General features: G+C 39.8%; 1 protein-coding gene across 1 annotated transcript in view; it reads right to left on the bottom strand.

The window, feature by feature from the left end:
• Positions 1–23,473, bottom strand: part of DOCK7 (dedicator of cytokinesis 7) — a 111,468-nt gene that overhangs the window by 78,962 nt on the left and 9,033 nt on the right. The window contains 12 exon segments of the mRNA XM_035891753.1: positions 837–999; positions 2,585–2,678; positions 4,930–5,072; positions 5,728–5,893; positions 8,145–8,225; positions 10,207–10,356; positions 11,605–11,671; positions 13,814–13,899; positions 14,320–14,532; positions 14,639–14,768; positions 17,417–17,485; positions 17,682–17,857. Of these exon segments, the coding sequence (XP_035747646.1) occupies positions 837–999; positions 2,585–2,678; positions 4,930–5,072; positions 5,728–5,893; positions 8,145–8,225; positions 10,207–10,356; positions 11,605–11,671; positions 13,814–13,899; positions 14,320–14,532; positions 14,639–14,768; positions 17,417–17,481 (1,358 nt within the window). The 5' untranslated portion in view covers positions 17,482–17,485; positions 17,682–17,857.

The raw sequence follows: 23,473 nt of genomic DNA, 5'->3' as shown, positions 1-23,473 counted from the left end.
TACCTGTCCAACCTCTATAAATAAATAAATAATAAATAAATAAAACTTTTGAAAAGACATGAGATATGGAACTTGACTAAACTCTTTCTTGCAAGCTTCGGTTTATAAAAACCTGGTTTGTATTTATCTAACTTCTGCAACAAGAAGTAACTGATTTGGTGAGTAAGTTGGTGAAATTACTCAACAGAAGAAGACAATTCCACTCAGAGGTGTAATGTCTTCAAAGATACTGTGAAAAAGCTTTAAATGAATAGTGGTACATAATGAAAAGAAATCTGCTCCCTGCCTGGGCTTAGTTACAGAAAGGTTATTGTTTTCCAAGACGTTTTAGAAAAATTTCTTATTGTCCAGATCTTCAGAAGATTTTTTTTTCTGTAAACAGCACTGTAAACAAAGAAATTGCTTTTAAATCAGAATGGAAATATGAATGAAGGGATTATGCTTTTTTCATTTTTATCCCCCACTTTCAAGACAAAAAGTACATCACTGAAAGTGTCAAAAAGTAACAGAAACTGTAAGAGAATAATGACTTCAGCACACAGACAAAGAAAAATAGCTACACAAAACTGGAAAGAATTCAACTAAATTTCACTGTGAATTTTGGGAAATGGAGAAACTTGTCTCAGGTACCTGTTCACAGCTAAGTTTTATGCAAATACGTTTGACCCTTCACATCTGTGTATTTTCTGCTGTGTCAGTCTGGACCCCTTTTGTGCTTCTGGCACAGCAGATCTACTGAAACAGCAGTTTTGCAATGAACCAGCTGATAAGGTAGGAATTTCTAAATTTGCCAGTCTCAGGTCTTGAAACGTGAAACGTTATTTCAAAACTCTAACCTGTATGTGGTATTTGGAACGTAGACATCCCTGGCAGGAAACTCCAGGATTTCTCTTGTAGGTCTAACTCTGCTGTCTGGGTAAAGTTTGACTTGCAGCAACTCTGGAGTCAGACAGTAATGGGGATTCTCTGGAGCTGGAGATATGTCTATCTTTAATTGAGCTGTAAGAAGAAAATGGTTTTATTACAATAAATAGAAGCTAAATACAAATAAAAAAGCATGTTCATGCTTTGTTTCTTCAAGTTAATATCCTACATATTAATTTCATAAATAAATTATAAAGTTACAGCCAATGTGGACTGTTAAAAACAAGTAACAGTGAATCAAACAGGTATCTATGGCAACTGGGGTACCAGATAATAAGAACCCACAGCAAAGATCTATCTTAACAAGTCCCAAATGCTGTTCTCACAGGCAAGTTGGGGAAATACCATAGCAATGCTACTGTGAGGCCCAACAATAAATTGTTAATTGTTAAAAACAATATTCAAAGTCTCATCAGGAATCTTGCCTATCAAACCAGAAGGAGACATCAGGAGTTGCTGAAAGCTCATCTGCACCAAGATTACTGAATATTTGCCTTAGCAAGTCAGCTGACAGTAATGACAGCACACTTCTTTTTGGTGGATGGCACTGTGGCTGGAATGATTATAAAAATTTGGAAGAGGGGAGAGTTGGAGAAATGGCATCAAATGACTAATGTGAAACGTAAGAAAGAGTAAAGGACTTGCATTAAGAAGGAGAAGCCAAACATACAAACATTAAAAAAAAAAAAATTGGCATGGATCAATTCTGTAGAAAAGGGCTGGGTGACAGCAGTGACAATAAGCCAATGTCCAGAAGAAAGCTACAACCATTCTAAGATGTGCAGTGTGTGTGTAAGACACGGGAGACAAATTTGTCTGCTTTGCTTGGCATGAGGTCTTAGGAGGAGCAGCATACCCAGTTTAGAGCACCATGCTTGAAGAAAAGCATGAACAGATTAAAGAAACTCTAGCAGAGAGCAACAGGCAATTTTAAAATCACAACCTCTGATGAAGCGTTGAAAAAAACTTAAGATTAGTTAGGCTACAAAATGGAGGCAAATAAGAGTGAGCTAATAACAGTATTCAAGCACTTGAAAAGTTGTGATAACTGCCCTGAGGGCATGGCAGACCATAATCAGATTAATTTGCAGAAAGATAATTTTGCAAAGTTTTCTTAATACCTAACCTCACTACAAGGACAGCTGAGTGCTGGGAGAGATGATCTAAGGAAGTGGTGAGATTGCTGTTGCTGGAGATTTTTAAGAACAGGTTAAGTAAATATTGTCAGGAATAGCACAGGTCAGGGACCAGTGATATTTCACTGCTAGTGTGCCAGCATTTTTATTTCCCTTCCTCAAACAGAGGTGGAGTCTGTTCCTATTAACCAAGTGGGAGCCAGGAGGGAGATCTCCCCTCAGCTAGAGAGAGGTGTTTTACTCAGGAAAACAGAGGTTTCTCAGCTCCTGCTGGGTTTATGGCTTTGGGGTTTGCATCCTTTTCTCACAGATAGCTACTCTCAGTGTGACAGGAGCTGCATGTGCACATGTGCCAGCGCAAAACTTGCCAAAATGCCATCTTTCGTGCTCATGGTCTACCAGGGAATGCAGTCAATGACTTCTTAGGGATTTTTCATCTGCTTACTGATAAGAATCAGGTGGCACTTGGGAAGGACTAACCAAATACCTTAACAGATGTGCACCAAAAAGATCTCATTCAATACCTGTGATAGGTCTCAATCTCCGTAACACTGATGATGGCCGTCTCATGTCAGCAAGGAACTTGTACAAATCTTCATCGCTCAGGCGATCACCCTCCTGTTGGATGTTGGGAAGAAAATGGTTATCTACACAACCCTTCAGGATGGCGAGAGAATGAACAAACCATCTAACACTATAGTCTCTTTCCTCTGGTATCAAAATGTACCTTCCCAGAACAAGGTGTTAAGATTAACATGCTAAATTACAGTTCATTTCTCCATCCTTTTTCCGTCCTTTTTTCCTTATTAATCATCATGACAGCTGCAGGAACTTCTCATTGAAAACCTTTTCTCTCCCCATCAATATTATCTTTTTCAAAACTGAGAACAGCTGTTAAAAGATTTCCCCAAAATACCCAATTTTTAGCAAGTATAATAGTTTGAAAAAGTATCTGTCATTCAGGTAGCGATGCTCATTCCTTCTCCCCTGCCTTTTCTTTGGTATGAGTCTAAGAGAGTCTTACTTTTCAGGAGAAGTGTTAAGAAACGGTGGGAAGTGGAAGGAGTCTGTTTTCAGTCTTCCTTGTGCCACATTCCAGTAGCTCAGAATTTCATTAATTTTGGAAACATTATAGAAAATGTGACTCTGCCACCCTCTAACTATCAAAAGCAGAAAATATCTGATAATAGAAGTAATAAACTACAATATGAAAAAAGAAGGAAATGCAAGGAGAAAAACACTGGGTAGTATTCAATTAATTGTAGTCAATGGGAGAAAAGGAAGGGGAGATAAAAAATAAAAGATTCAGAAGAATTAGAAACTTAAAATCTTAAATCAATATTGGGCAATTTTTGAAGAATAAATTAACAAAACCTGTTTCAAAGTTGTCAAGTGAAAGCAACCTTGACAAAGTAAAGAAATACATGGTTTTGTAAATCATTACTAACTTAGTGAACTGGCGTATATTACAAAGAGGGCTGCAGAACATGGACAGTGGAATGGCTACATCAGCAGTGCTGTAATATGGTTGGGTTTTTTCCTCACTTTCTACATCTTGGGTGAATACATTACAGAACTGGATTTTACTAACGGCCCAAGTAAAATGAACTTCCTGTGCTGCTCTGTGTCACTGAGACCCCAGAGATACGATTCCCAGAGCCCAGTTACAGTCATACTGAGTTTCATGAAAACTCAGAGCACCAGAGGCATGAGTTACCCTCCACTTACATGGTTTGCACCATGATAACTTCATGCCCTTGATGACATTTCTCCTTATTTACCCTACTGCATTTAAGATCAGGCTGTGAATGGCTACCCACAGTGAAACTGGCATGCAACCAAAACAATCAGGGGAAAAAAAAAAAGAAAAATAAAAAAGAGCTTAATCAACTTTCAATATATAGTATATAAATCTTTGTATTCCCAATAATCAATAAATCAATCAAAAAATATCTGGTTGCTCACTATTAATTCCCTTTTTATACACAAAGGTGACATCCAGATAACAATTTTCCTGAACCAGATGTGGCATTAAGCAAATCTTAGCAAAAATTAATGAACTGAAACCATTTTCTAAGCTTAACTAAAAATGTTATTCCATTTAATCATGTTTTCTACTGCTTTTCAGGAAAATACCAAGCTCTGGCTTAGAAGAGCTGCCACTCAGTAAAGCAGCATCCAAAGTGAAATGCTTTGTTTTCTCAGGCATCCCTGGATGTGTCCAGGGAGATAATCCCAACCTCAAATCACACTGATGAACCTGGTTCTGAGCCTGCTGATGTTTCAACGGTATTCTCTATCACCCAATGAAACCAAAGGGGTCAACTGACCACCATGGTAAAGGCTATGCAACTCCTAGACTGGGACAAATATCTGGAATACTTTCTGGCACATACTAACCCAAATAGGTTTTCCTCAGTTTTTGTGAACTTACTTCTATGAGCATTTTTCTAAATATCTTGACCAGTGATTTTTCCAATGTATGTTAGAAAAATCTGGAGCAAAATAAACTGATATTCTCCTGGGCAGACCCAGTTGTATTAGTTGGAGTAGTTAAGCCACTATGCCATAATGACATTTTATCCTTCAAGTCAAAACCAGCTAATAATTTCAAATTCCGTAACATAATTATTTACAGTAAACTTATTGAAAGAATCCACCAATTGACTGTGGACCTACTGCTGGCAGAATTAAGCACGTCATACAATAAACCCACTGCATGCTGTTCAAAGATATCCTATGATCAGGGAACAGACATTACATTCACTGAAAGCATCACAAATTAATCATTTGCGTCTAAACTGACTTCACATGATCAAATCACTCTGTCTAAGGAGCAACTCCTTAATTAGACAGCTTCATACATTACCTGTTTAAAGAAGTTTGTCACTGTCAAAGTAGCTGGCCTAAAACTGGTCAAATTGCAAGCCTCATCCCCACTTGTAGTTCTCTCTAATGAACGCCTCCCAACAATACTGGAATTCCGCCTCTCCGACCACGATCCTTTACGTTCTTCAAAAAAATAAAAAATGGGGAAGAATTAAAATAAAGAAGAAAAACAGTTGTCCAAGAGCCTACTTTTGTTCCAACCAGGATTTTCTACACAAGAAGATAGCTGCTGCTTTTGGAAATTATGCAGTAAGTGTGATAGAAGAGGTGGTTATGCTAAGACAATCACACTCCTGAGGCATCAGGAGGCTATGATGCACAGCTGACTACTTCTGCTCCTCTCACAGCAACCTCAATCCAGTGCCTTACTGCTATTATAAAAGTCTTTATCGTGTGGAGATTTATTATTTCTCTTGCTCTGAAAGATGATGAAGTTGGCAGTTTTGGGGATGCTGAAGAGCAGTTTCAGATGAGCTGTGTGGTTCACAAAGATTAATCCACTCCTTTGGAAAATGTTCATCAGCCTGTAACACTGTCTCAGTCTTAGAAGCCTGGTTTTAAATAATATAACAGATGGTTTGCTTGTAAAATCCTTGAAAGATAAATCCATTTGTTATCATGGACTTTTCTGGTTTATTTCAACCATGACCCAAGACTATCAGAAGGCCTAGGGGAAGAAAGTAATAAAAGGAGCAATGGCAGATACAGGGCATGAATCAAGACTTCAGTAAACTCTGGGTTTGTCCACATTCCCTCATGCAGATGCCAGATACAGTACCTCCTGTGCCAACTTCTACTTCTGTGGAATCTCTTTCCAAACTTCCAGCGCTGCTCACAATGTTCATTAAATGAATGGCTGTCCAGGCAAAAGGCATTCGATACTTGCCTAGTCTTTGGCAAAACTGTTCTGCCTGGCATTTCAGTTTTTCCAACTTTTCCTTATTCTGTGAAAAAAAATTCAATCGAAGAGATTAAAAGGAGAGGAATAGGAACAAAGGTTCATTTAGCAAAATCAGTAAGTAACAATGGTATCTTTTCTAACTTGCAATGATCTTCTGCTTCAATAGCACCTTCTAGAGGAGGATGACTAAGTGCTAGGCAATCAGCCTCCTGCTTCACAAAACTGCCATCAGGCCAACAGTACCAGACACAGGACAGCCTGACAGTCAGAGCAGCTGGCTTCGTGCTGTTAAGCCTCCTGAATAGCCTGTCAAATCCCAGTGAGCTCATCTGCCCACTGCCTTTTCAAGAAAAGCTGTATTTTACTCTATGAAGTCTGAAATGGCCTTTCTTAATGTGATTTTATGCAGCAGGTGCTCAGATCATCTGGAGTTGCATGGGAAACTGAAAACATTCCTCAAATAAGCAGTATCGTACTCGTTTTATTGAGGGGAAAAAAAGGAGTAAGAGAGGACTTTTCCATAATTCCGCATATTAAAGAGCAATTTTTTGCTTTAGAAAGGTTATTACCTACAGGCCATTAAGAAGTCCCCAGACAGGGGGCTGGGTAACAACAGAGCGCGCTCTGTTGCTCTCATTCTTCTAGTTCAGGACATGCTTATGCACCTTGCTGGGAAGGAGACCTTGAAAAATCACCTTTTCACTTACATTCCCAAGCATCCTGAAAATCCAAAATTTCACTTAGGCACATGTCAACTTATTCATCACAGGAAATGCAGTAGAAACTTTTTACTTTTGTTATCTATGTACCTGAGGTGAAAGATATCCATTTTTCATATTGTGGTACAGTGATATAAAGACAGAGACAGACAGAAAATGTGAAGTTCTTCAGCTAGAAATACATCAAAACTTTAGGAGGCAAAACTTTGTTAGAGTTTGATCAAAACTAATAAATTAACATCCCAGCTCCTTTGAAAAAAGCATAATGGAAAGCCTCTTAATCACAGGAACAGCTGGCATCTGTTGCTTCTTTTCCTTCGGTCAGTCCTTGCTATCATCCTTTTAATGTTCACTTGTCTCAACCCAGTTGTATGTTAAATTAGGAACCATTTCTGAGGCTCAAAAGCACTGTTTCACATTCCACATACACAAGGTTTCTTTTCAAGCTCTCTTGCACATCTTACAAACTGGAGTTGTAAAATAACACACTTAGCTCAAGTAAGAAAAAAATCAGCGATTTGCTGTTCTATAGCCACGTTGCACTGGGAAAAAACCAAATAGCAGCCTGCGGGGGAAAAGACTGAAGAAAGGTCATAGTCCAGGTGCCACTGAATTCTGCAGGTGCTACCAGCATTCCTGTTTGTTCCTCAACCTACCAAACCTGCAATTCCCACCCAGACTCTGACACACTTCAATGGTTGCTGCCAACTGCAGGGAAGAAGATGGCATTCTTCTCTGCAGGGAAACCTCTGCTTTTAGTCCTGAGCAAAGGGTTTCTACAGCCAGGAGAAAGGCTGCATTTAAATGTGTGTGGGAAAGACAAAGTATGAGTCAAATTGGGACAGGTCCATACCATCCACTGCACTTTAGAAGACAATGCCCAAACTGCTGAAGGCAGGAATTAAAGGGCTATTGTTAATGGAATAAACAGATGCTACAGTATAAAATTTTAAATTTACCCTTACTATATGTAAAAAGGACAGCTTTATTCTACTGTTGAGCATGGCCCTTCTTTACAATATTAGGAAAAAGAAAAATCAGCAGAAAATAGCCGAAAAAAAGAACCAGCAATGCACTGCAATTCAAAACCAGGCCTGATGGAGAATCTCCTGCTAACGTATTTCAACCACTTTATAACCCTTCTAGAGGAAGGCAGAGGTACTGTGATGGGGTTAAGCTGCAGAAGCAATGGAAAAGTTGAAATTTTACTGCAAATTCACATCAAAGGCTGCCTTCACTTGACCCAGCTATAAGCACACAACTGATCCTTTGGGACAGGGAATCACAGATGACTGAGCTTGATGGTAACCACACATTTCCCCTGCCAGCTACAAAAACTGATGACCTTTAACTACCCTACCCCAATAAGGCATCAAGATTCAGGGGTCTTTGACTCTTCTTTGGCCTTTAGAATTTGACTAGATTCTTAAGGAAAAATGGATCCTTTTAACAACAGGAACAGTATCAATGGCTGTTAAGTCCAAGGTAAAAGAAAATGTATGTTTAATTTGTTAATAATGAAATGCCTGGAAGTGCTTGTAGCCAAATTTAATCAAAATAACAAAAAATTCTTACCTTTGCTGCATCAGATTCTTTAAAAATCATATAAGGCTCTGCACACTCCCCAATATCTCCCTGTTGTAATACTTTTTCCAGCTGAGAAGGGAAAATGAACCATTATAAGGACATGTATCCAGCAAGGTCTGTTAAATTAAACAAACACTAGGAAGCAGAAACACTCTTTTGAAAGAGTTAAAGCTTGATTTCCCTTTGTGAGTCAGGGAACAAGACCTGCACCAAAGTTGTTAGAGCCATTAAGTTCCCAGATCTCCAGCTATAACTGAATCACACATGTAAAATATAGGTTCAAAGGGAACATATACCACTTCATTTTGGTTTGATCTGTTCTAGAGCCACTTTCAGCTCATTTTTAAGGTCTTAAAGACAGCTTACACTAACGGTCTTCAGCATCACCGTTTTCAGAATTCTGTTCTTATTTCTATTCTCCATATTAAGGACTATTGCAGCAGCACAAAAAAGTGACTCAGATGTGCTCAGCTAAAACAAGCACTATTTTAAATCAGTGTGTTTTCAAATCAAATAATTAATCAAATAATTAGAATTAGCCAAAAAGTAGATGCTTGCTTCTGAAGTCTCCAAGTAAGTAAATGCCTCTTGAAAATAAAACTGCTTAATGCTCAGTTTCTAACAGAAATATCTTATCACATGCATGAAGACAGTTTCTCTCAGAAGCATCCTGGCCCTCCCTCCCACGCCTGCTACTGTGCACATGCTGTTACTAGATCAGAATATCTTTAAATTTCGCCCATGCTTACAAAGTGCCATTCATATTTGTCTGTTAGTAGAACTCCAAGAGGCTACCACAATATAAAGAACAAAACTACTTTCCATCAGATCTTGCACTCCCTGGTGAGTTTATGCCAGCAATACCAGCTGTCTGAAAAGTGGTTTCCCAGTGAGTAAGACCCGTGTGAAAATTAACCTGGTAAGGCATGTTATGCATTGGTCTTATTTATCCCGGACTATATCCTTTTCATCATCAAATCAAAAAATCACCTAAGCCACCAGCTCCTCTTGGATCACTGGTTTTACAAGCACTAATGTGCAGCCACAAGCTCTTTTGGAAAGATCCTCATCTCATAAATACGAGGTTCTCTCTTCCTCATACCTTGTAAAAATCAGAAGACTGAGTATGTCTGCACAGGCAGAACATGATTTTTAAAAGGAATTCAGAGAATCATACCAAAAACCAGAGATCAGAACTTGCTCTGACACTACTGAAAGCCTTAGTCTCACCTCAGACTCTTTTGCCACGCAACAAATCCTTAATTCATTTTCAAATGCTTATTCCTCATGTAAGAAGCAGTTCATGAAGAACTTGCACAAACCTCAGTCAACAAGGTTCTCAAAACACAGCACTTAGCTAGCAGGCAATGTAACCACTGCCCGTGAACCAGAAGCATGTACAGAACTCCTCTTTTTGCAATAGGATGATTTTTATACAGAGACCAGCAAAAAAAAACCTGATTCAAATGCCAATCTGAACTAGTAATACTTGTGCGCTCATTGAATCAAATGAAAGAAGAGAAAATAACTTTTATCTTTGTATACTTTATTCCAGGAGTGACCAATGTGGCATTTTATTTCAGTTACCGATCTCTCTCTCTCTCAGCAATTTCAATTCTTAAAGACATTTGAAAAGCAGGCTTAAGGGCATATATCATTTTTGAAATGAGATTCAGATCAATATATATTTTTAAATCACTCACTTGTCTATCATCTTAAGAGTCAGCACATTGTTTCATATGAAAACCAAGGTCAAGCCCCAGAAAGCTGCTCTATATCAAGCAAACCTTTGTGCTCTTTACAGTTTTTCAATAATACAACACTGCATATCTCCACTGAACTGTTTCTGTTACAAAGGAACTTTACATACTAAGTGAGAATATCTGAAATGAAACAGAATTCTGTGGCGCCGGTGTTTACGCTTATGAGAATAGAATTCTGCTCTCCAAATGTAAACAAGAAATCAACTAGTCAGCCAGACCTGTTTATATTTTATTTCAAATAGCAAACAAGAGACAATAATAATTTAAATTTCTCTGCCATTTCTTACCTTTATTACCAGAAAGACATCTTGAGAGGGATAAGTGATAGAGAAGATGGCAGATCTGGCCAGTGTGGATATAGCAGCAGGGGGCACATGTGGACGAAGCATTCCCTTCATTTGTTCCGAGTTTAAATCAAAGTAGAAATTTTCTGATATCTAAGGAAACAGTTGGGTAGCTTCAAGCATTAGTTACACTTTCTATTTTTGGTAAACTCTTCATAAACACAACAGACAAATGCAAAACACAATTAAAAAAACTACCTACAGTGTCTCCTTTCAAACCACGTATAAAAAGAAAAACAAAAAGGCCTTTTCATTAAGAAATCAAGGCAGGACAGAAGGAAAGGACAAAAGAAATGGAGCAAACAATACACACTACCTATAAAATTTTCTCCAGCTCCTGTAAGGTATGTAGTTCCATCACAGGATAGGAATTACAATTGCTACCTGAATTGAAAATATCAAAGTATCAAAACAGAAAATTATCTTGAAGATCATTCACAGGAACAGAAGAAACAACACATCTTGAAAGACAGACAGTGAGCTTTGTACGCTGAAACACCAAATCCTCAACTGTATCAAGGCTTCAAAGCCAAAAGGAATGTGAGCTGGTTATCGACACCAGAGGTCACTAAAGAACTTACTACGTTAGAGAAAAAAAATGGAGTAATGAGATGATAAAATTGGCTTATGAAATGTGATTTAAATATTAAACAAAGTTCACATAATATTCCACATACTCTCATCTACATAACTTAAAACTCAATGCATTAAATTCAAGTCTTAAAGAGATAAATGTCAAAATGCATATTTTTAACATTTTTCTCTCTACTACTGCTAATATCTTGAATTAGAAAAACGAAGAGACTCTTCAAATATTAAATACAGAACATAAATAGGGGAATAAAGGTATTTTGCATTTCCTAGAACTTAGATCTTGAAAAGACTCCTCCGTTTTGTTTTGATTTTAGCAATTTTAGCATGTATGACTTTTTTGTGCATTATTAAAATGTTACTTGGACACATACCATGCTGAATCACGAAAAAGAGATTAAGAAAGTCATAAAAACTTAATCTAAATAAAAGGTTTCAGTTACTTAAGTTCTCTCTCGGGAAGAGACTTTTGAAAGCCAAGATTGGACTATATATATATTCTGATTTCAGGCACTCACATATTAGATAATATTTTTAGAAAAGTGGTTATACTTCAACTGTTTTACTAAGCAGAAGAAGAACACACAAGATGGTTCATGAAATGCCTTCATCATTCTCTCAACCACTAGTATGTCACTGGCTTCATAAAGGTTTGTTTCCAGAATTAATTCCTCCTTTTCTTTTTTTTTTTTAATACAGGTTTGTAATGCTTCGGTGGAAATGTCATCACTCAAGTAATTGAAAACCTACCTTTTTCTTTTCTTTAACATCATACAAAGCCAAACTTGCAAAAATGGGTTCGATTTCTATTTCAAACCTTGAAAGAAAGAAACACATAAAATCAGTCGACTTGCATTTTGTAAGGAAGACAAACCTAACCCCTCCCCACATCCTTCCTGGGTAAGGTGACAGCTGACCACTGTTAAGCCGTGATGTCAGGAACAGCTGAGCCAACCTACCGGCTTGCTCCTGCTGAAAAGGGAGGTCTCAGTCCCCAATTTTCCTCCCTCTCCTCTCCTCCCTTTGCATCACCCCTACTCCCTTCCACCAAGACACACACTGGTGCTCCCTGGATTTTCTAAAAGCCATTTCAACTCATTGACCCAACAGAAAGGTTGGTATTAGGGTCACAGGACATAAAGCATACTTCTGTAAACGCTTTTATCTTCTTCAAGTGCCATTTGAAAGCTAAGCAAAGCAACCTAATAGCTTCCTTAAAGGGAGAGGCATTATTAACTGGGATAGCTGGACCACTTAGCTCCTCTGATTACCTTGAGAAGCTGTCCCGTGTGCTAATTTACTATGCTGACCTGTTGATATGGCTAAACAGCCAACTGCTCCTCTCAACATTAGTGACGAGAAAGCTCCTTCCTCCAGAGAGTCGGGGAGAGCTATTTTGGCAATTTTCAAACATTTAACTTTTGCCAGAAAATGCCAGTATCTCAAAAACTCTCTCAGAAAGGTATCAGTTTTTCAGAGTAACTGTTATCAAGTATTTATGCTAACTGAAACACTCCCAACAAAAACACTATTCAATCAAATATAGCTTTAACTTATCGTTAAATCACCTGGGAAGTTAAAGAAATTAAAAAAACATTCAAAGCATGTCCCTGCACCAAAGCGAGCAGGGGCTGATATGCCATTCTCCTGTCTGCACAGTCTTCCCATGCCACCGTGGGGTGGGATACCCCCATGCACCCAGGTCCTTGCACAGAGCTCTCAGCTTTTCAGCCTGGAACTCTTTCTGCCAGCAGGGAGAATATACAGAATTGCATCATCAAACAGGTATTTTCTCTAGTTTTGCAACAAAGATGAGATTAACCTGAAAATGACCCTGTTTAGGTCATCTTAGCCTTCTCCCTGGGGAAAAGACTATGTATTTCTTTCTGTGCCAGTAAGATGGCATGATCCTGGATGCTCACAATTACAACTGTAAGTACAGTTTCAGAGATTACTTTGGTACACAAACAAGCACGTACTTGGGCAGATATGCTACAGTCAGTAAGAGATGCTTGAATAGCAGAAATCGTTAATTTCCAGCATCTAACTTATTTATGCTGAAGACACCATCCTTTGGGAAGGAAGCTCCACTGCTACAGCATATTATGTTGTTCCAGTTCATAAAAGGCTGCAAAATCAGTTCATCTCTATGGCTGTATTAGGTCCTGGAGTATTCTACGAGCAGGAGATATGTCCCACACATATATCTCAGTTATGAGCCGCAATGTAGTCTAACTGGAGCTCTCTAATAAGAAGGGTTGACCTAACTGAGGACACAGAAGATGAATACAGCAGTGTGGAAAATCAGTTTTGTACTTTATTTCTCCAAGGGAATAACAGTAAAATTTTACCTTGTGTTATTAGAGAAGAGTTATAGGCAATGAACCAGCTGCAGGTAACCCTATATTCAGGAGCTCCACTTCATTAAACTTGTTTAACAGGTTTCTATTCTTCCAGTTAATGCTTGCTAAGTATATAAAGTCTTCACTCTTAAAGGGACACAGTCAAGGTTGTTGAGCCTAAACTTTGGCAAATCTTTGGTTGTCTTATGTTTTAAGGCTTAAGCATTTTTAATCTACATACGCAGACACTTAAACATCCTTGTTGCAGAGCTGAACACCAATGACTGGCCAACTTCAGTGCCCTGAAGGAGCGCAGTGAAGCATGTGTGCTAGTAACATGGAAAAGGTAAAACAATGCAGAGAAAAGCCAAGAAAGGTGAATACTTTCTATATCACACCACTAAAGAAAGTCTTGAAGATAAAACTGTCCGATGCACAGTACTGTCTTATTTATCCTTTATAGAACTAACCTTTAAGCCTATGACCAACCAAACAATGTTACATCCCTTCAAGGGTAATAAACAAGGCAGCAGAGTTATTCCAGATGCATGCGATTACAACAGCAGATTTAAATCCTCAGTTTCTGTAATGCAGCTATCTGCTGGAGTGATACTTACTTAAGCGACAAACACTTCACCAGGAGTCTTTGGCCAAAGTGTTCTTTGGGTACTTCAGGGACACTAAGTCGTTCTATAGGCTCCTCCTGAAATTCATCACAGGAACAGCAGTTTAGAGACACAACACTTGTACAAACCACTAATACCGTTACGAAGAAAACATATGTATCACTTTTTTTTTTTTTCCTAAAACACTAGCACTAATTTAATTCAAGGCTTACCAGCATGTTGCATTCAGCAGCAGCTATAAATATGCTAAACTAAATCCCTTTAATGTTTCTACTTTATAGGGGACTGCAGAAGCATAAAGGAAAACCAATCTTCAGAAAGTAGTATCTATGGCAAGACAATATGCTAAAAAACATGCGACCCGCAAAATAGCTAAAGTTCTCATGGGTATTAAACATAGGTGATCTTAATTCCTTTAAATCTATGGCAGACTGACAATTTTCACATTCTCCATATCCTTCACTTTTTTAGTCTCACCCACACGTATATAAAAATACCTCATCTGGTGCTGGGTGTAGTGCAAAAAGCTCCTTATGCCTACTGGACTTCCTCTGATCTTCATTGTGGTGGTCAATCTCTTCATTTGGGGTTCGGTCCAGTAGGTTTGGGAGAAGGGCATCTGGAAGGGAGTTCTTCAGATCAAAAATACTGCATGCCCAGCTGCCCCGGGGAGTATCATCAATCGACATTGAACGTCGTTTAAGGTCATCCTGAGATTCAACAAATTAAAAGCAACTTATAATGGGAAAGGGACTGCACTTTTAAAATGCGACTATAAATTAGGTTTTATGTAGCAAGGTTTTAAAGATACATTACTTGTTCATCCTGGTAACTGTTGCCGTCTGGAGCTTCATCAGACTCAAAGATCTGTTTGGGGAGCCCCTTTTGCCTCTCCTTCTGTTTGTCTAAGGTGTTGGGATTAAATCCAGTTCCTAGCTTGTGATATCTGAAAACAAAGTATTTCAAATGCATTCTTAGCATTGTTTTTGACCCCAAATCCAGAAGCAGAATTACAGAACAAACCAGTATTTTCAGTGTGGGTCCTGTCAAAGCATGAACTGCTCTGGGCAAACAGTATTTCCAGTCACCCTCCACTGTAGCTGGGTAATAATTCAACAAGCAGTATTCCAGTACTACAATGTGACTCTGTTCAACGATAAAGCAACCCTGGGTGATGTCAAAAGAAGTATTATCAATGGCTAATTAAGGTCATCATAAAATGTGCGATTGTGATGCCAAGCTTAAAACAGGCCAAGAACATGGGAATGGAAAGCCAGTGGTTCTGCTAGAGCAAGAACTGACTTGAAGAAGACACTACTAATACCTTTAAAACCAAAACACCAACTTCAGGTAGGACTGCATGAAGCGCAGAATTCCTGAGCACCTCTGGGAAACATATGACTTTCCGACCCCAACTAAAATGAGCATCTTCCCACAGTATCTTTATAAGCAGGATTGAGTCCTTCAGAGCTTTCCAGGGTGTAAGAGTGCTTGCTAGTAAACAGTCTGTCTACTGCTGCTGTCAAGATCAGATCGCTTTGACTAACAAATTTTTGGATACCAAATGGCACTATGTCTATATTTACACACACATATGGCCAGAGCCACAGCCTCCTTAAAATACACACTCTAAGTCAGTTCCTGAAGTAGTGTTGGGGTCACATCGAGAATTAATTGTTCTTATCCTGCCCTGTTACTGAAGTTACTACAAAAGGATGTACAGAAATGTGAAACCCATGGATGTGCTAGCAGTGAATAAGGAAAGGGAGGAGAAAAAGGAGGAAAGCACTTTCCTAGCTAGGTTATGATTCCTGAGAGCTGAACTATCTGTGTAATCCTCTCCTGGATGTCTGCATTTCAATCACAGCCCCACCATTCACTCTAAATCAGACCTGACTTCAGAGATGTCTGTGATCATTGCCATCATCAGTCTAGCATACAGAAATTATGCCAGAAAGTTGAAATACTGTTTTTTTCAGGCCAGTGAAGAAAACGTATTTACCTTTTCCAATACCATGAAAGTAATCACTGAATGGATGGATTTGTCTGCCCAAAAAAACATTTTGGTTACAAGGAACTGCAGACAGAGACTGAAATAAAGATTATTTCCCCTGGGATGAGGAAGAGAGAAGGATGGCACATCAGAAGTCACATTCTTCTAAAGGCAGAAGAGCTAGATTTTGTGCCCCCAGAGCTAGCCAGAGCACTTGTAACTATCCAATAGGAGGTATTAAGAGAAACTTGTTACCATCCTTACTTGAAAAACAATTCAATCCTTCCCAGCCAGGCTTTCGGGCTCTTCCCCCTGCTCCAGCATTAACCCTTCTGTTCCTAACCAGTCCACCACCATGATTTTATCCAAGTATAAACTGCTATGAATGTTTATGGTAGTGCCTCTCCTCCTCTGAAAGGACAAGAAAACCTTCGACTGTAGTTCAACAATCACTCAGCACACCATCAACCCACTCAGGCAACTGTGATGTCTTCAGTTTCATGCCTCCCCTGACACAGAACACAACCTGCAGCTGATCTGCAGGAGGCAGAAAGCTCTACTGCCTCCAACTAAACCTCCTCAGTGCAGGAATCACAGTTGGTTATTCCAGGTGCCACTGAAAGTTGCTGAGAAACCAAGAGGTGTGCTGGCTGGCTGGGTCACACGGCACCTTCTAGACTCTGCCCACAAAGGCTGGGAGTTAATAAAGCATCTCTCTCTCTCTCAGGTTCCTTTCTGGATTGAGGTGGTTTTTTTTGGTATGAGATTACAAACCACATTTTTATTAGGTCATCCAAGCACTGCAACGCATATCTTCAGCATCCCCTGAAGTAGTTCTCAGGACAACATTAAACCAGTGAATTGTAGCAACTGCCACAAGGGCAGAGCTGTAGCTGTAGTCAAGTCATTTGTAGGTGATGCACATCACATGGATCACTTACTCCTTGACAGTAGCTCTTGAAGCCATCAGACTTTCAATCATCCAAGAGAGTGCATGTTCCAAGCAAAGCTACTCAGAAACCTTCCTGCTAATTTGCATAAATTAATCAATACATGCACATTCTCTAAACTGTTAACTCATTAGACAAATGTTGTGATAGTTCAAATATTAACAATTATTTGTTTAAATTACGTACTTTCTCAAAGTCTCTTTGGGAACAAATGAACACTGCAGAGGGCACATTATCTATTAGGTGGTTGTGCCTGCACATAAATCTTACATCGTTAAAAAATTAATGCAGCTTCTCTTTAAAAGGAGTTAAAACATATGGAACAAAGCAAAAAACAAATGCTGAAAGTAATTTTACTTGTTTGCATTCCCTAATTTCTCTACTATTCTAAAGGAGCAACTATTGACTAAAATGTCCTAGATTTTCAAATATGCCCCAAGGGGGTTTGACGTCTGAGATCTAATTTTCAAAACACAAAGAATCAGTTCAGCTAAACACAAAGCATCAGTTCAGCTGAGCTGGGCAACTAAAAGCCAGAGCACATGGAATCAGTGGCCAGGACAATAATTTTTGAGCCTCCTCATACCAGCTAGCCATCCTGCAAAAATTTAAATATGACATCAAGCCAACAAATACCACAGGGGGACTCACTTTCTGTTCACAATCGCCCAGTCTTCCGTGTAACTTCTTACACAGTCCCTCACATGAGGGTCCATCTCACTGTTAAAAGAATAAAAACAAACACCTTCAAAATCACAGACATGGTAATGACTTCTTAAATACTCATACTTTCACTTAGGTTTGTGCATACTCTTTCAGGCATTTACAGACAAAAATTCCAGGCCTCAGCTTTGCAGATACTCAAATCCAGAACAATTAATTCCCTTGAGTGAGGTATCACCCTATCACCTCCTACCTCTCTTCAGGCACAGCCGACACAAGTGTTCGACATTCTCGGGGGGTGTACACCACCTCGATGTCATCGGGAGGAAACTCAAGCAAGTCCCTCAGGGGTCCAGACTCCACGGCAATCGGGTGTGCAGTAAGGTAGTCCTCCAACTCAATTGGGTCCACTGCTTCTGTAAGCGGTACCTGGGTAAAGACAAGCAATGGAAGGGTCTTAAAACAGAGGGAAAGAAAGAAAAAAAAAAAAAAAATCGCATGCACATACTCTGGTAAAACCAGCTCTTTTGCCTTGTTGAGAAAACTTGATCTAACATCAGATTATAATCAACCCTAGTGGTTTTAGCCTTAGCTAACACACATCATAAAGCAGTTTTTCATGTCTTAACTTTGATCCAGTATTTCTCTGGATATTTCTAGGATGCATCCCAAGATAATTTAAAAAAAAAATTTAAAAAAAAAAAAGGCATTTTCATCTATTTTCATGTGAGTGACTTTGGATTTCTTTTTACCATGCTACAGCTCTGATCACAAAGGGAACCTTCACCCTGATGCAAGACACCATGAACCCTTTCACCCCCAGGCACGGCCCCCAGACAGGAATCCAGGGCATAGGCTGATTTACCAGAACTCACAAAGCCACAGAACTCTAAAGAGTAACATTATTTTGAATTAAATCGCTTATCTGGCGAACACAAAGCACAACGTTTGTCCACCACTGGTACAAGTTTAACTACCTCTTCTCCCTGATATTAGAACCTTCAGTGCCACAATGATTCTGCCCACACCAGAAAGGGACACTGCTCTAAATTAAAACACATCTTTACTTGGACACAAAGCTTGCACCCGAAGCACAAGGAATGACTGAACAAATACATGTGCAGGAAAACAGTAGATTTCACTGGCAGTACTGATCTCACCATACTGAAAAGAGTGAGCTTTTTTTGGATATGTGAAAAAAAAAATGTGCACGAACTGGATACACGCATTGCATAACTGTGTATTTTTACATACATGTATTACTGAAATACATATATATATTCCAATATAAGATCATTACCCAAGAGGCTGTACATAAACATAGACATTAAGAAAATTAAACACTAACAGCAAATTTTGAGGAACCTGTTTCTACAGCAATTGACAGTTCTCCTAGAATTCCCTGGCACATCCCAGTGAAGCTGAGTAGTTCAATATGAGTCAGAAAACCACATCAAAATTCAGCAATTTTTCTCCACTACTTCCTCTTTCCTGTCATTCAGACAATTTCTGTGGGACAGGGAGCCATCTGTAGCTTGTCTTCTGTTGGAGATGATTTTAAAAAGAACACTTAGAACTTAAGTTTTAAACGTGCTTCTCAAAAAAAATTGTTATACCAATCTCAAATTCCAGTTTCTAGACTTCTATTGCCAAAAAGTTCTGGAATGAATCAGCTTTTTATTCAAGGAAAAAGACTTGGCTAACACAGAGTGTATTGAAAGAATCTCTCCTACTGCAGCAAACTTCAAAGAATACTGCAATTTTCTTAAAATACAGAAAGCAAATCAGTCAGCAGAAAAATGGTGTGACACCAATGAAGTCAGGTGAGTTGGACAAGATGATTTTATGCCAGATAAGAATCTGGTCCACAAAATATATGATGTCTAGAAGCTCAGTATTAAGTTCTGCAATTCATGTAAAAGACACAATTTAATTTCTGTATAAAGACATGAACCATCATTATAATCTATTTATCTCTGACCCCATAACCCTTTTTTCCCCTTCTAAACCTGAACTTTGGAAATGAACTCCAAGTATATTATTTGGAGAACTTCTGAACATACAAACCAGATACTCTTCACTGTTTTCCTCACTGCAAAACTCGCCATGAGCAGAACTTGTCATTGTTCTTTCCCACTTTACAGTTAACATGTCATCATCACCTCACACTCTGTTTCTTACATACAGATAGACCAACTCCATTTGGCACTAGATAGCTGACAAAACGTACAGCAGTGAAGTGTGACAGTTTATTATTGAGGAATTGCTAAAAGTGCATGTTTTTTCAGAAGAGCTGCTGCATAATACTACTGCTACTTTCCATGCATATAATCCTTTCCACTGATAAACCTCAAACCCAAAGAAGAGTAAGAATGCCAAAATGGAGACTCCTTGCAAATGAAGATAAAAATAACAAAATCACTGGGCAAAAGCCACAGAGGCCTTGGGCAGCAGAGGTGCTGGGAAAAGGCCCTCCCTCGGGTACTCTCATTGCCAGTCCACAGCCCCATCCATGCAGCAATACAGCTCTGGGCTGGACGCTGGAAGCACCCTCCCTGGAAGAAGGCCAGAGGGTTAAAAGGTAGCCTCAGAGGGTGACTTACAGAGCTACTTAACTGAACCTTTTTTTAAGCCCTAAAATTGTAAGACTTTTACTCCTCCTTCTGATTGCCATTCCACATTGGCAGCTTCAAAGCTGAGGCACCTTCCAATGCACTTGCTCAGCAAAACTGAGCTGACCACGCTGTTTCTTTCTGCACATTTACGTGTGCATCTCCCCAGGCTAACAAAGAGGAACCTTTTCCTCATTCCCTCTGATCTTCTAATCCATTCATCCTGATAAACAGAAGAAAATTACAGACAAGGAGAAAACTCTGTATTAACACAGAGTTGATGGGGACATGCAGGACTGAGCAGACACAGGGCAGAGACTGCCACTGCCCCAAATGTACCATGTTTCCCCATTCCTGGCATTTTACATCTCAAATTTCACTTGTCTGACAAGAGCATTGTAATGTATTGGACAAAAGATGAATGAACTGCCTACACTAGCTAAAAAACACCTAATCCACATAACCCAGAGAGGCAGGCAGTGCTTGGGGGGCTATCCAACACCAGGTCCTGGGTCTGCACTCCAGGGGTTTCCACACCCTTCATACATCTCAGGATCAGGCCCAAGGTTACACTTCACAATTTTCCAGTTTGTCTCTTCGTATAACTATTGTACCATGAAGATGTAAACAAACATAAAAGTCAAACCCAGAAGCCTGTATTAGACTCACCATCTGTGCAGCCAGAAATACTGTCTAGCACCTGAGTAAACAGGCCAAACATAAATTCATGGTTATGAAGAGGAACTACTTCGTGTCAGACTATTGGCAGATAAAAGGCAAGCACATTATTTTAAGCTTTAGATATTTGTGGGGGAAGAAGTGATGAAAAAGGAGGAGGAAATAAGGATAAACAAATGCACCAAAAGGAAAATGAACTCAAATGGTGTCCCAGCGTCTGAACTGCACCATGACAGCTCCTCTCACAGCTCTCGCTGCTGATGCCTTAACCTCTCCTCCGTCCTGTATCCCTCTGAAGTTGTGGATGAGACCAAGAACAGACAGAGATAACAAGGTGCTATTCCAGTGTTATCTGCAACCTGGCCAAAATCACCTGAAATTGTCATATGAACCCATCAGATCGAACGCACACACTGAAAGAGTTGGAGGAGTTCAGATAAAGACCAGGTTATCCCACCTCATCATCCACTCACATAGGAGCAGAACCTGCTCTATCATCTCTCCTCTGAGTCTCCAGGCCCAGCTCACCTCCTCATGGCACCAGGAAAAATAACAAGGCACCCAAAAGGTGACTCCCCTGGCCTATTAGGATTGTGAGACTTCCTCAGTTTACAAAAGTTTCACCATTATCCTTCTGCACCACTCTGACATACAGCTGACATGCAGATCATCACAAGAATAGCAAGTCCTGCTCTCAGCTGCATATTAAGAGGTTTTGAAATCTGCTACAGCAGAAATGGGGGAACAGCTGAGGAGCTCTAAAGCTGTCCTCTCCCACAGCCCTGCTTGCTGGCAGGCTGCAGACAGCAATCGTCAATGCAATCTTCATCCCACTCCCATGAAAAGCCTTTTTGATTCCTCCTGACAGCTCCCAGGAAGCAACAGTAGGCACCTCCTCCATGAAATGCAGCCAGTTTTTCCTTCATCAGACTTCCAAAGGCAGAGGTACAGTTTCAGTCAAGTATTTGCAAACGTGCAGCGCACCTACCAACTGGCTAATAAACCTAAGGGGGGAATACTGGAGTGTTACTGTAAGAAATCATTGACAGGGGAGGCATTTCTTCCAATAAGTTTATTAAGGCTCTCCAGAAACCAAAGCTGTACAGAAGCTCCGACCACCCTCTCAACCAGGACTGTGGATTAGTCTAAATTAATGGCAAATACACGCTAAAAATATGCAAAAGAAAGCCTGCTCCCAGAATCAGGATTGATGTTCTTTTAAATAATACTCTTTGATTTTGTCCGAGCTGTAATTACAGATCAAATTTTGGACAACCTTTCAGACAATTCCTTAACACAGTTTTCACTCAGTCTTTATCCCAAGATCAGACACTGCTACCTCACTCAGGGCAAGCGCTGTTCTGGTGCTATTAAAATGAATAGGACTATGCAGGGAGAAAGGGGCCGCTCAGTGTGAGTAAGAGGGGCATAACCTGCCCCCTGACAATGTAGAGACCAAATAGAAAGTACCGATAAACTGAAAGTACAGAAGAAATCAAACGGGACTCTCTCTTTTTCAGACTTACACCAGCCCAATGACCCCAAACCAAACACATCGCTTGCAAATAATGATTCTGCATATATATGTCCTTAACCTGACCATGGACACACGCTCTGTCAGCTTAACTAAGACACCAGCCTGATTGATTTGGCTTATATAAACTATTTAACACACACGTTCCACAGGTGCATCTGTGTTGTTGCAGTTATGGCTCTCAGCAGTTGCATTACAAAACCCTATTTCAAAGGTTTACAACTCTCCTGCAATAGGGACGGTCAAGCTTTCTTCTTTAAGGCTGTGTTATTCTTCACTGTTATATCCCCTTAAAAGCTTGAAAATAAAATTTCGTTTCCTATCGACTTTGTCCTTCTCTAGACAGCAAACATTGTATTTTGCTGCAGTTTTAGTGCACCACTAGCCGAAACATGTCTCTCTCCTATTTATTTCCTTCTTTTGAGCACCTACCTGTATCATCATCAGTTACAAAAGAGGCATCTGCACAAATCTGGCAACAGGGGCAGAAGCCTCTGCTAGGGGACGTGGTGTAACTCCATGGAGGGTAACACAAACCCCCTTTTACTCTAGCCAAGCATCTTACCCAAGAACTACAGGAGCAAAGGGCTAACACGGAGGGAAAGCTGTACCCAGGGCACCACGCTGCAAAGTTCATGGCTTATTCTGCCCCATCAAGGAAGCAAAAAATAAAAAGCGAAGGGCAGATTCATATTTCCCTCCTGCACAGAGCAGACCCCTCTGACAAACAGGAGTCCCCATGTGCCCCAGCGACTGGGGGTTTGCCGAGCAGTGGTGTTGGCCACCACGTACAACCGACAGGGAAGGCAGCGGCAGCCGTGCTCAGAAGGAGCTCAGCAAGAAGAAGCATGCAGGGCAAGATTCAAAATGCAGAATGGATGTCTCACTAATAAAGGCAATGCGGATACTTGCCATAGATGCACTTTTCCATCATGCTGAAGAAATGACCAAAGGATACATATTTAATTAGCATGCCATTTAATTAGCCATCATTACGTGCCCCTGCCTGAACAACCTCCCCCTCCAGTTTGCTGCCTTACTGAATCAATTACACCTAAACTAGTACCTAAAGACTAAAGGTCTGCTCTCCTGGGCACTGTACAGAAGATGAGTAAGGGAACACAGTAGCAACTAGGGCAGAAAAAGGGACAATTATCTCCATCTCACAGATACTGATTGAAGCACAGAAGTCCTCCTTTGTAGGTCATTGCTGTGTGCTCT

The sequence above is a fragment of the Egretta garzetta genome, unplaced genomic scaffold (assembly GCF_000687185.1).
Source record: "Egretta garzetta isolate BGI_Z169 unplaced genomic scaffold, ASM68718v1 scaffold163, whole genome shotgun sequence".
Lineage (NCBI taxonomy): Eukaryota > Metazoa > Chordata > Aves > Pelecaniformes > Ardeidae > Egretta > Egretta garzetta.
The sequence above is the reverse complement of the archived record's forward strand: the minus strand, read 5'-3'. Positions and strand labels throughout refer to the sequence as shown.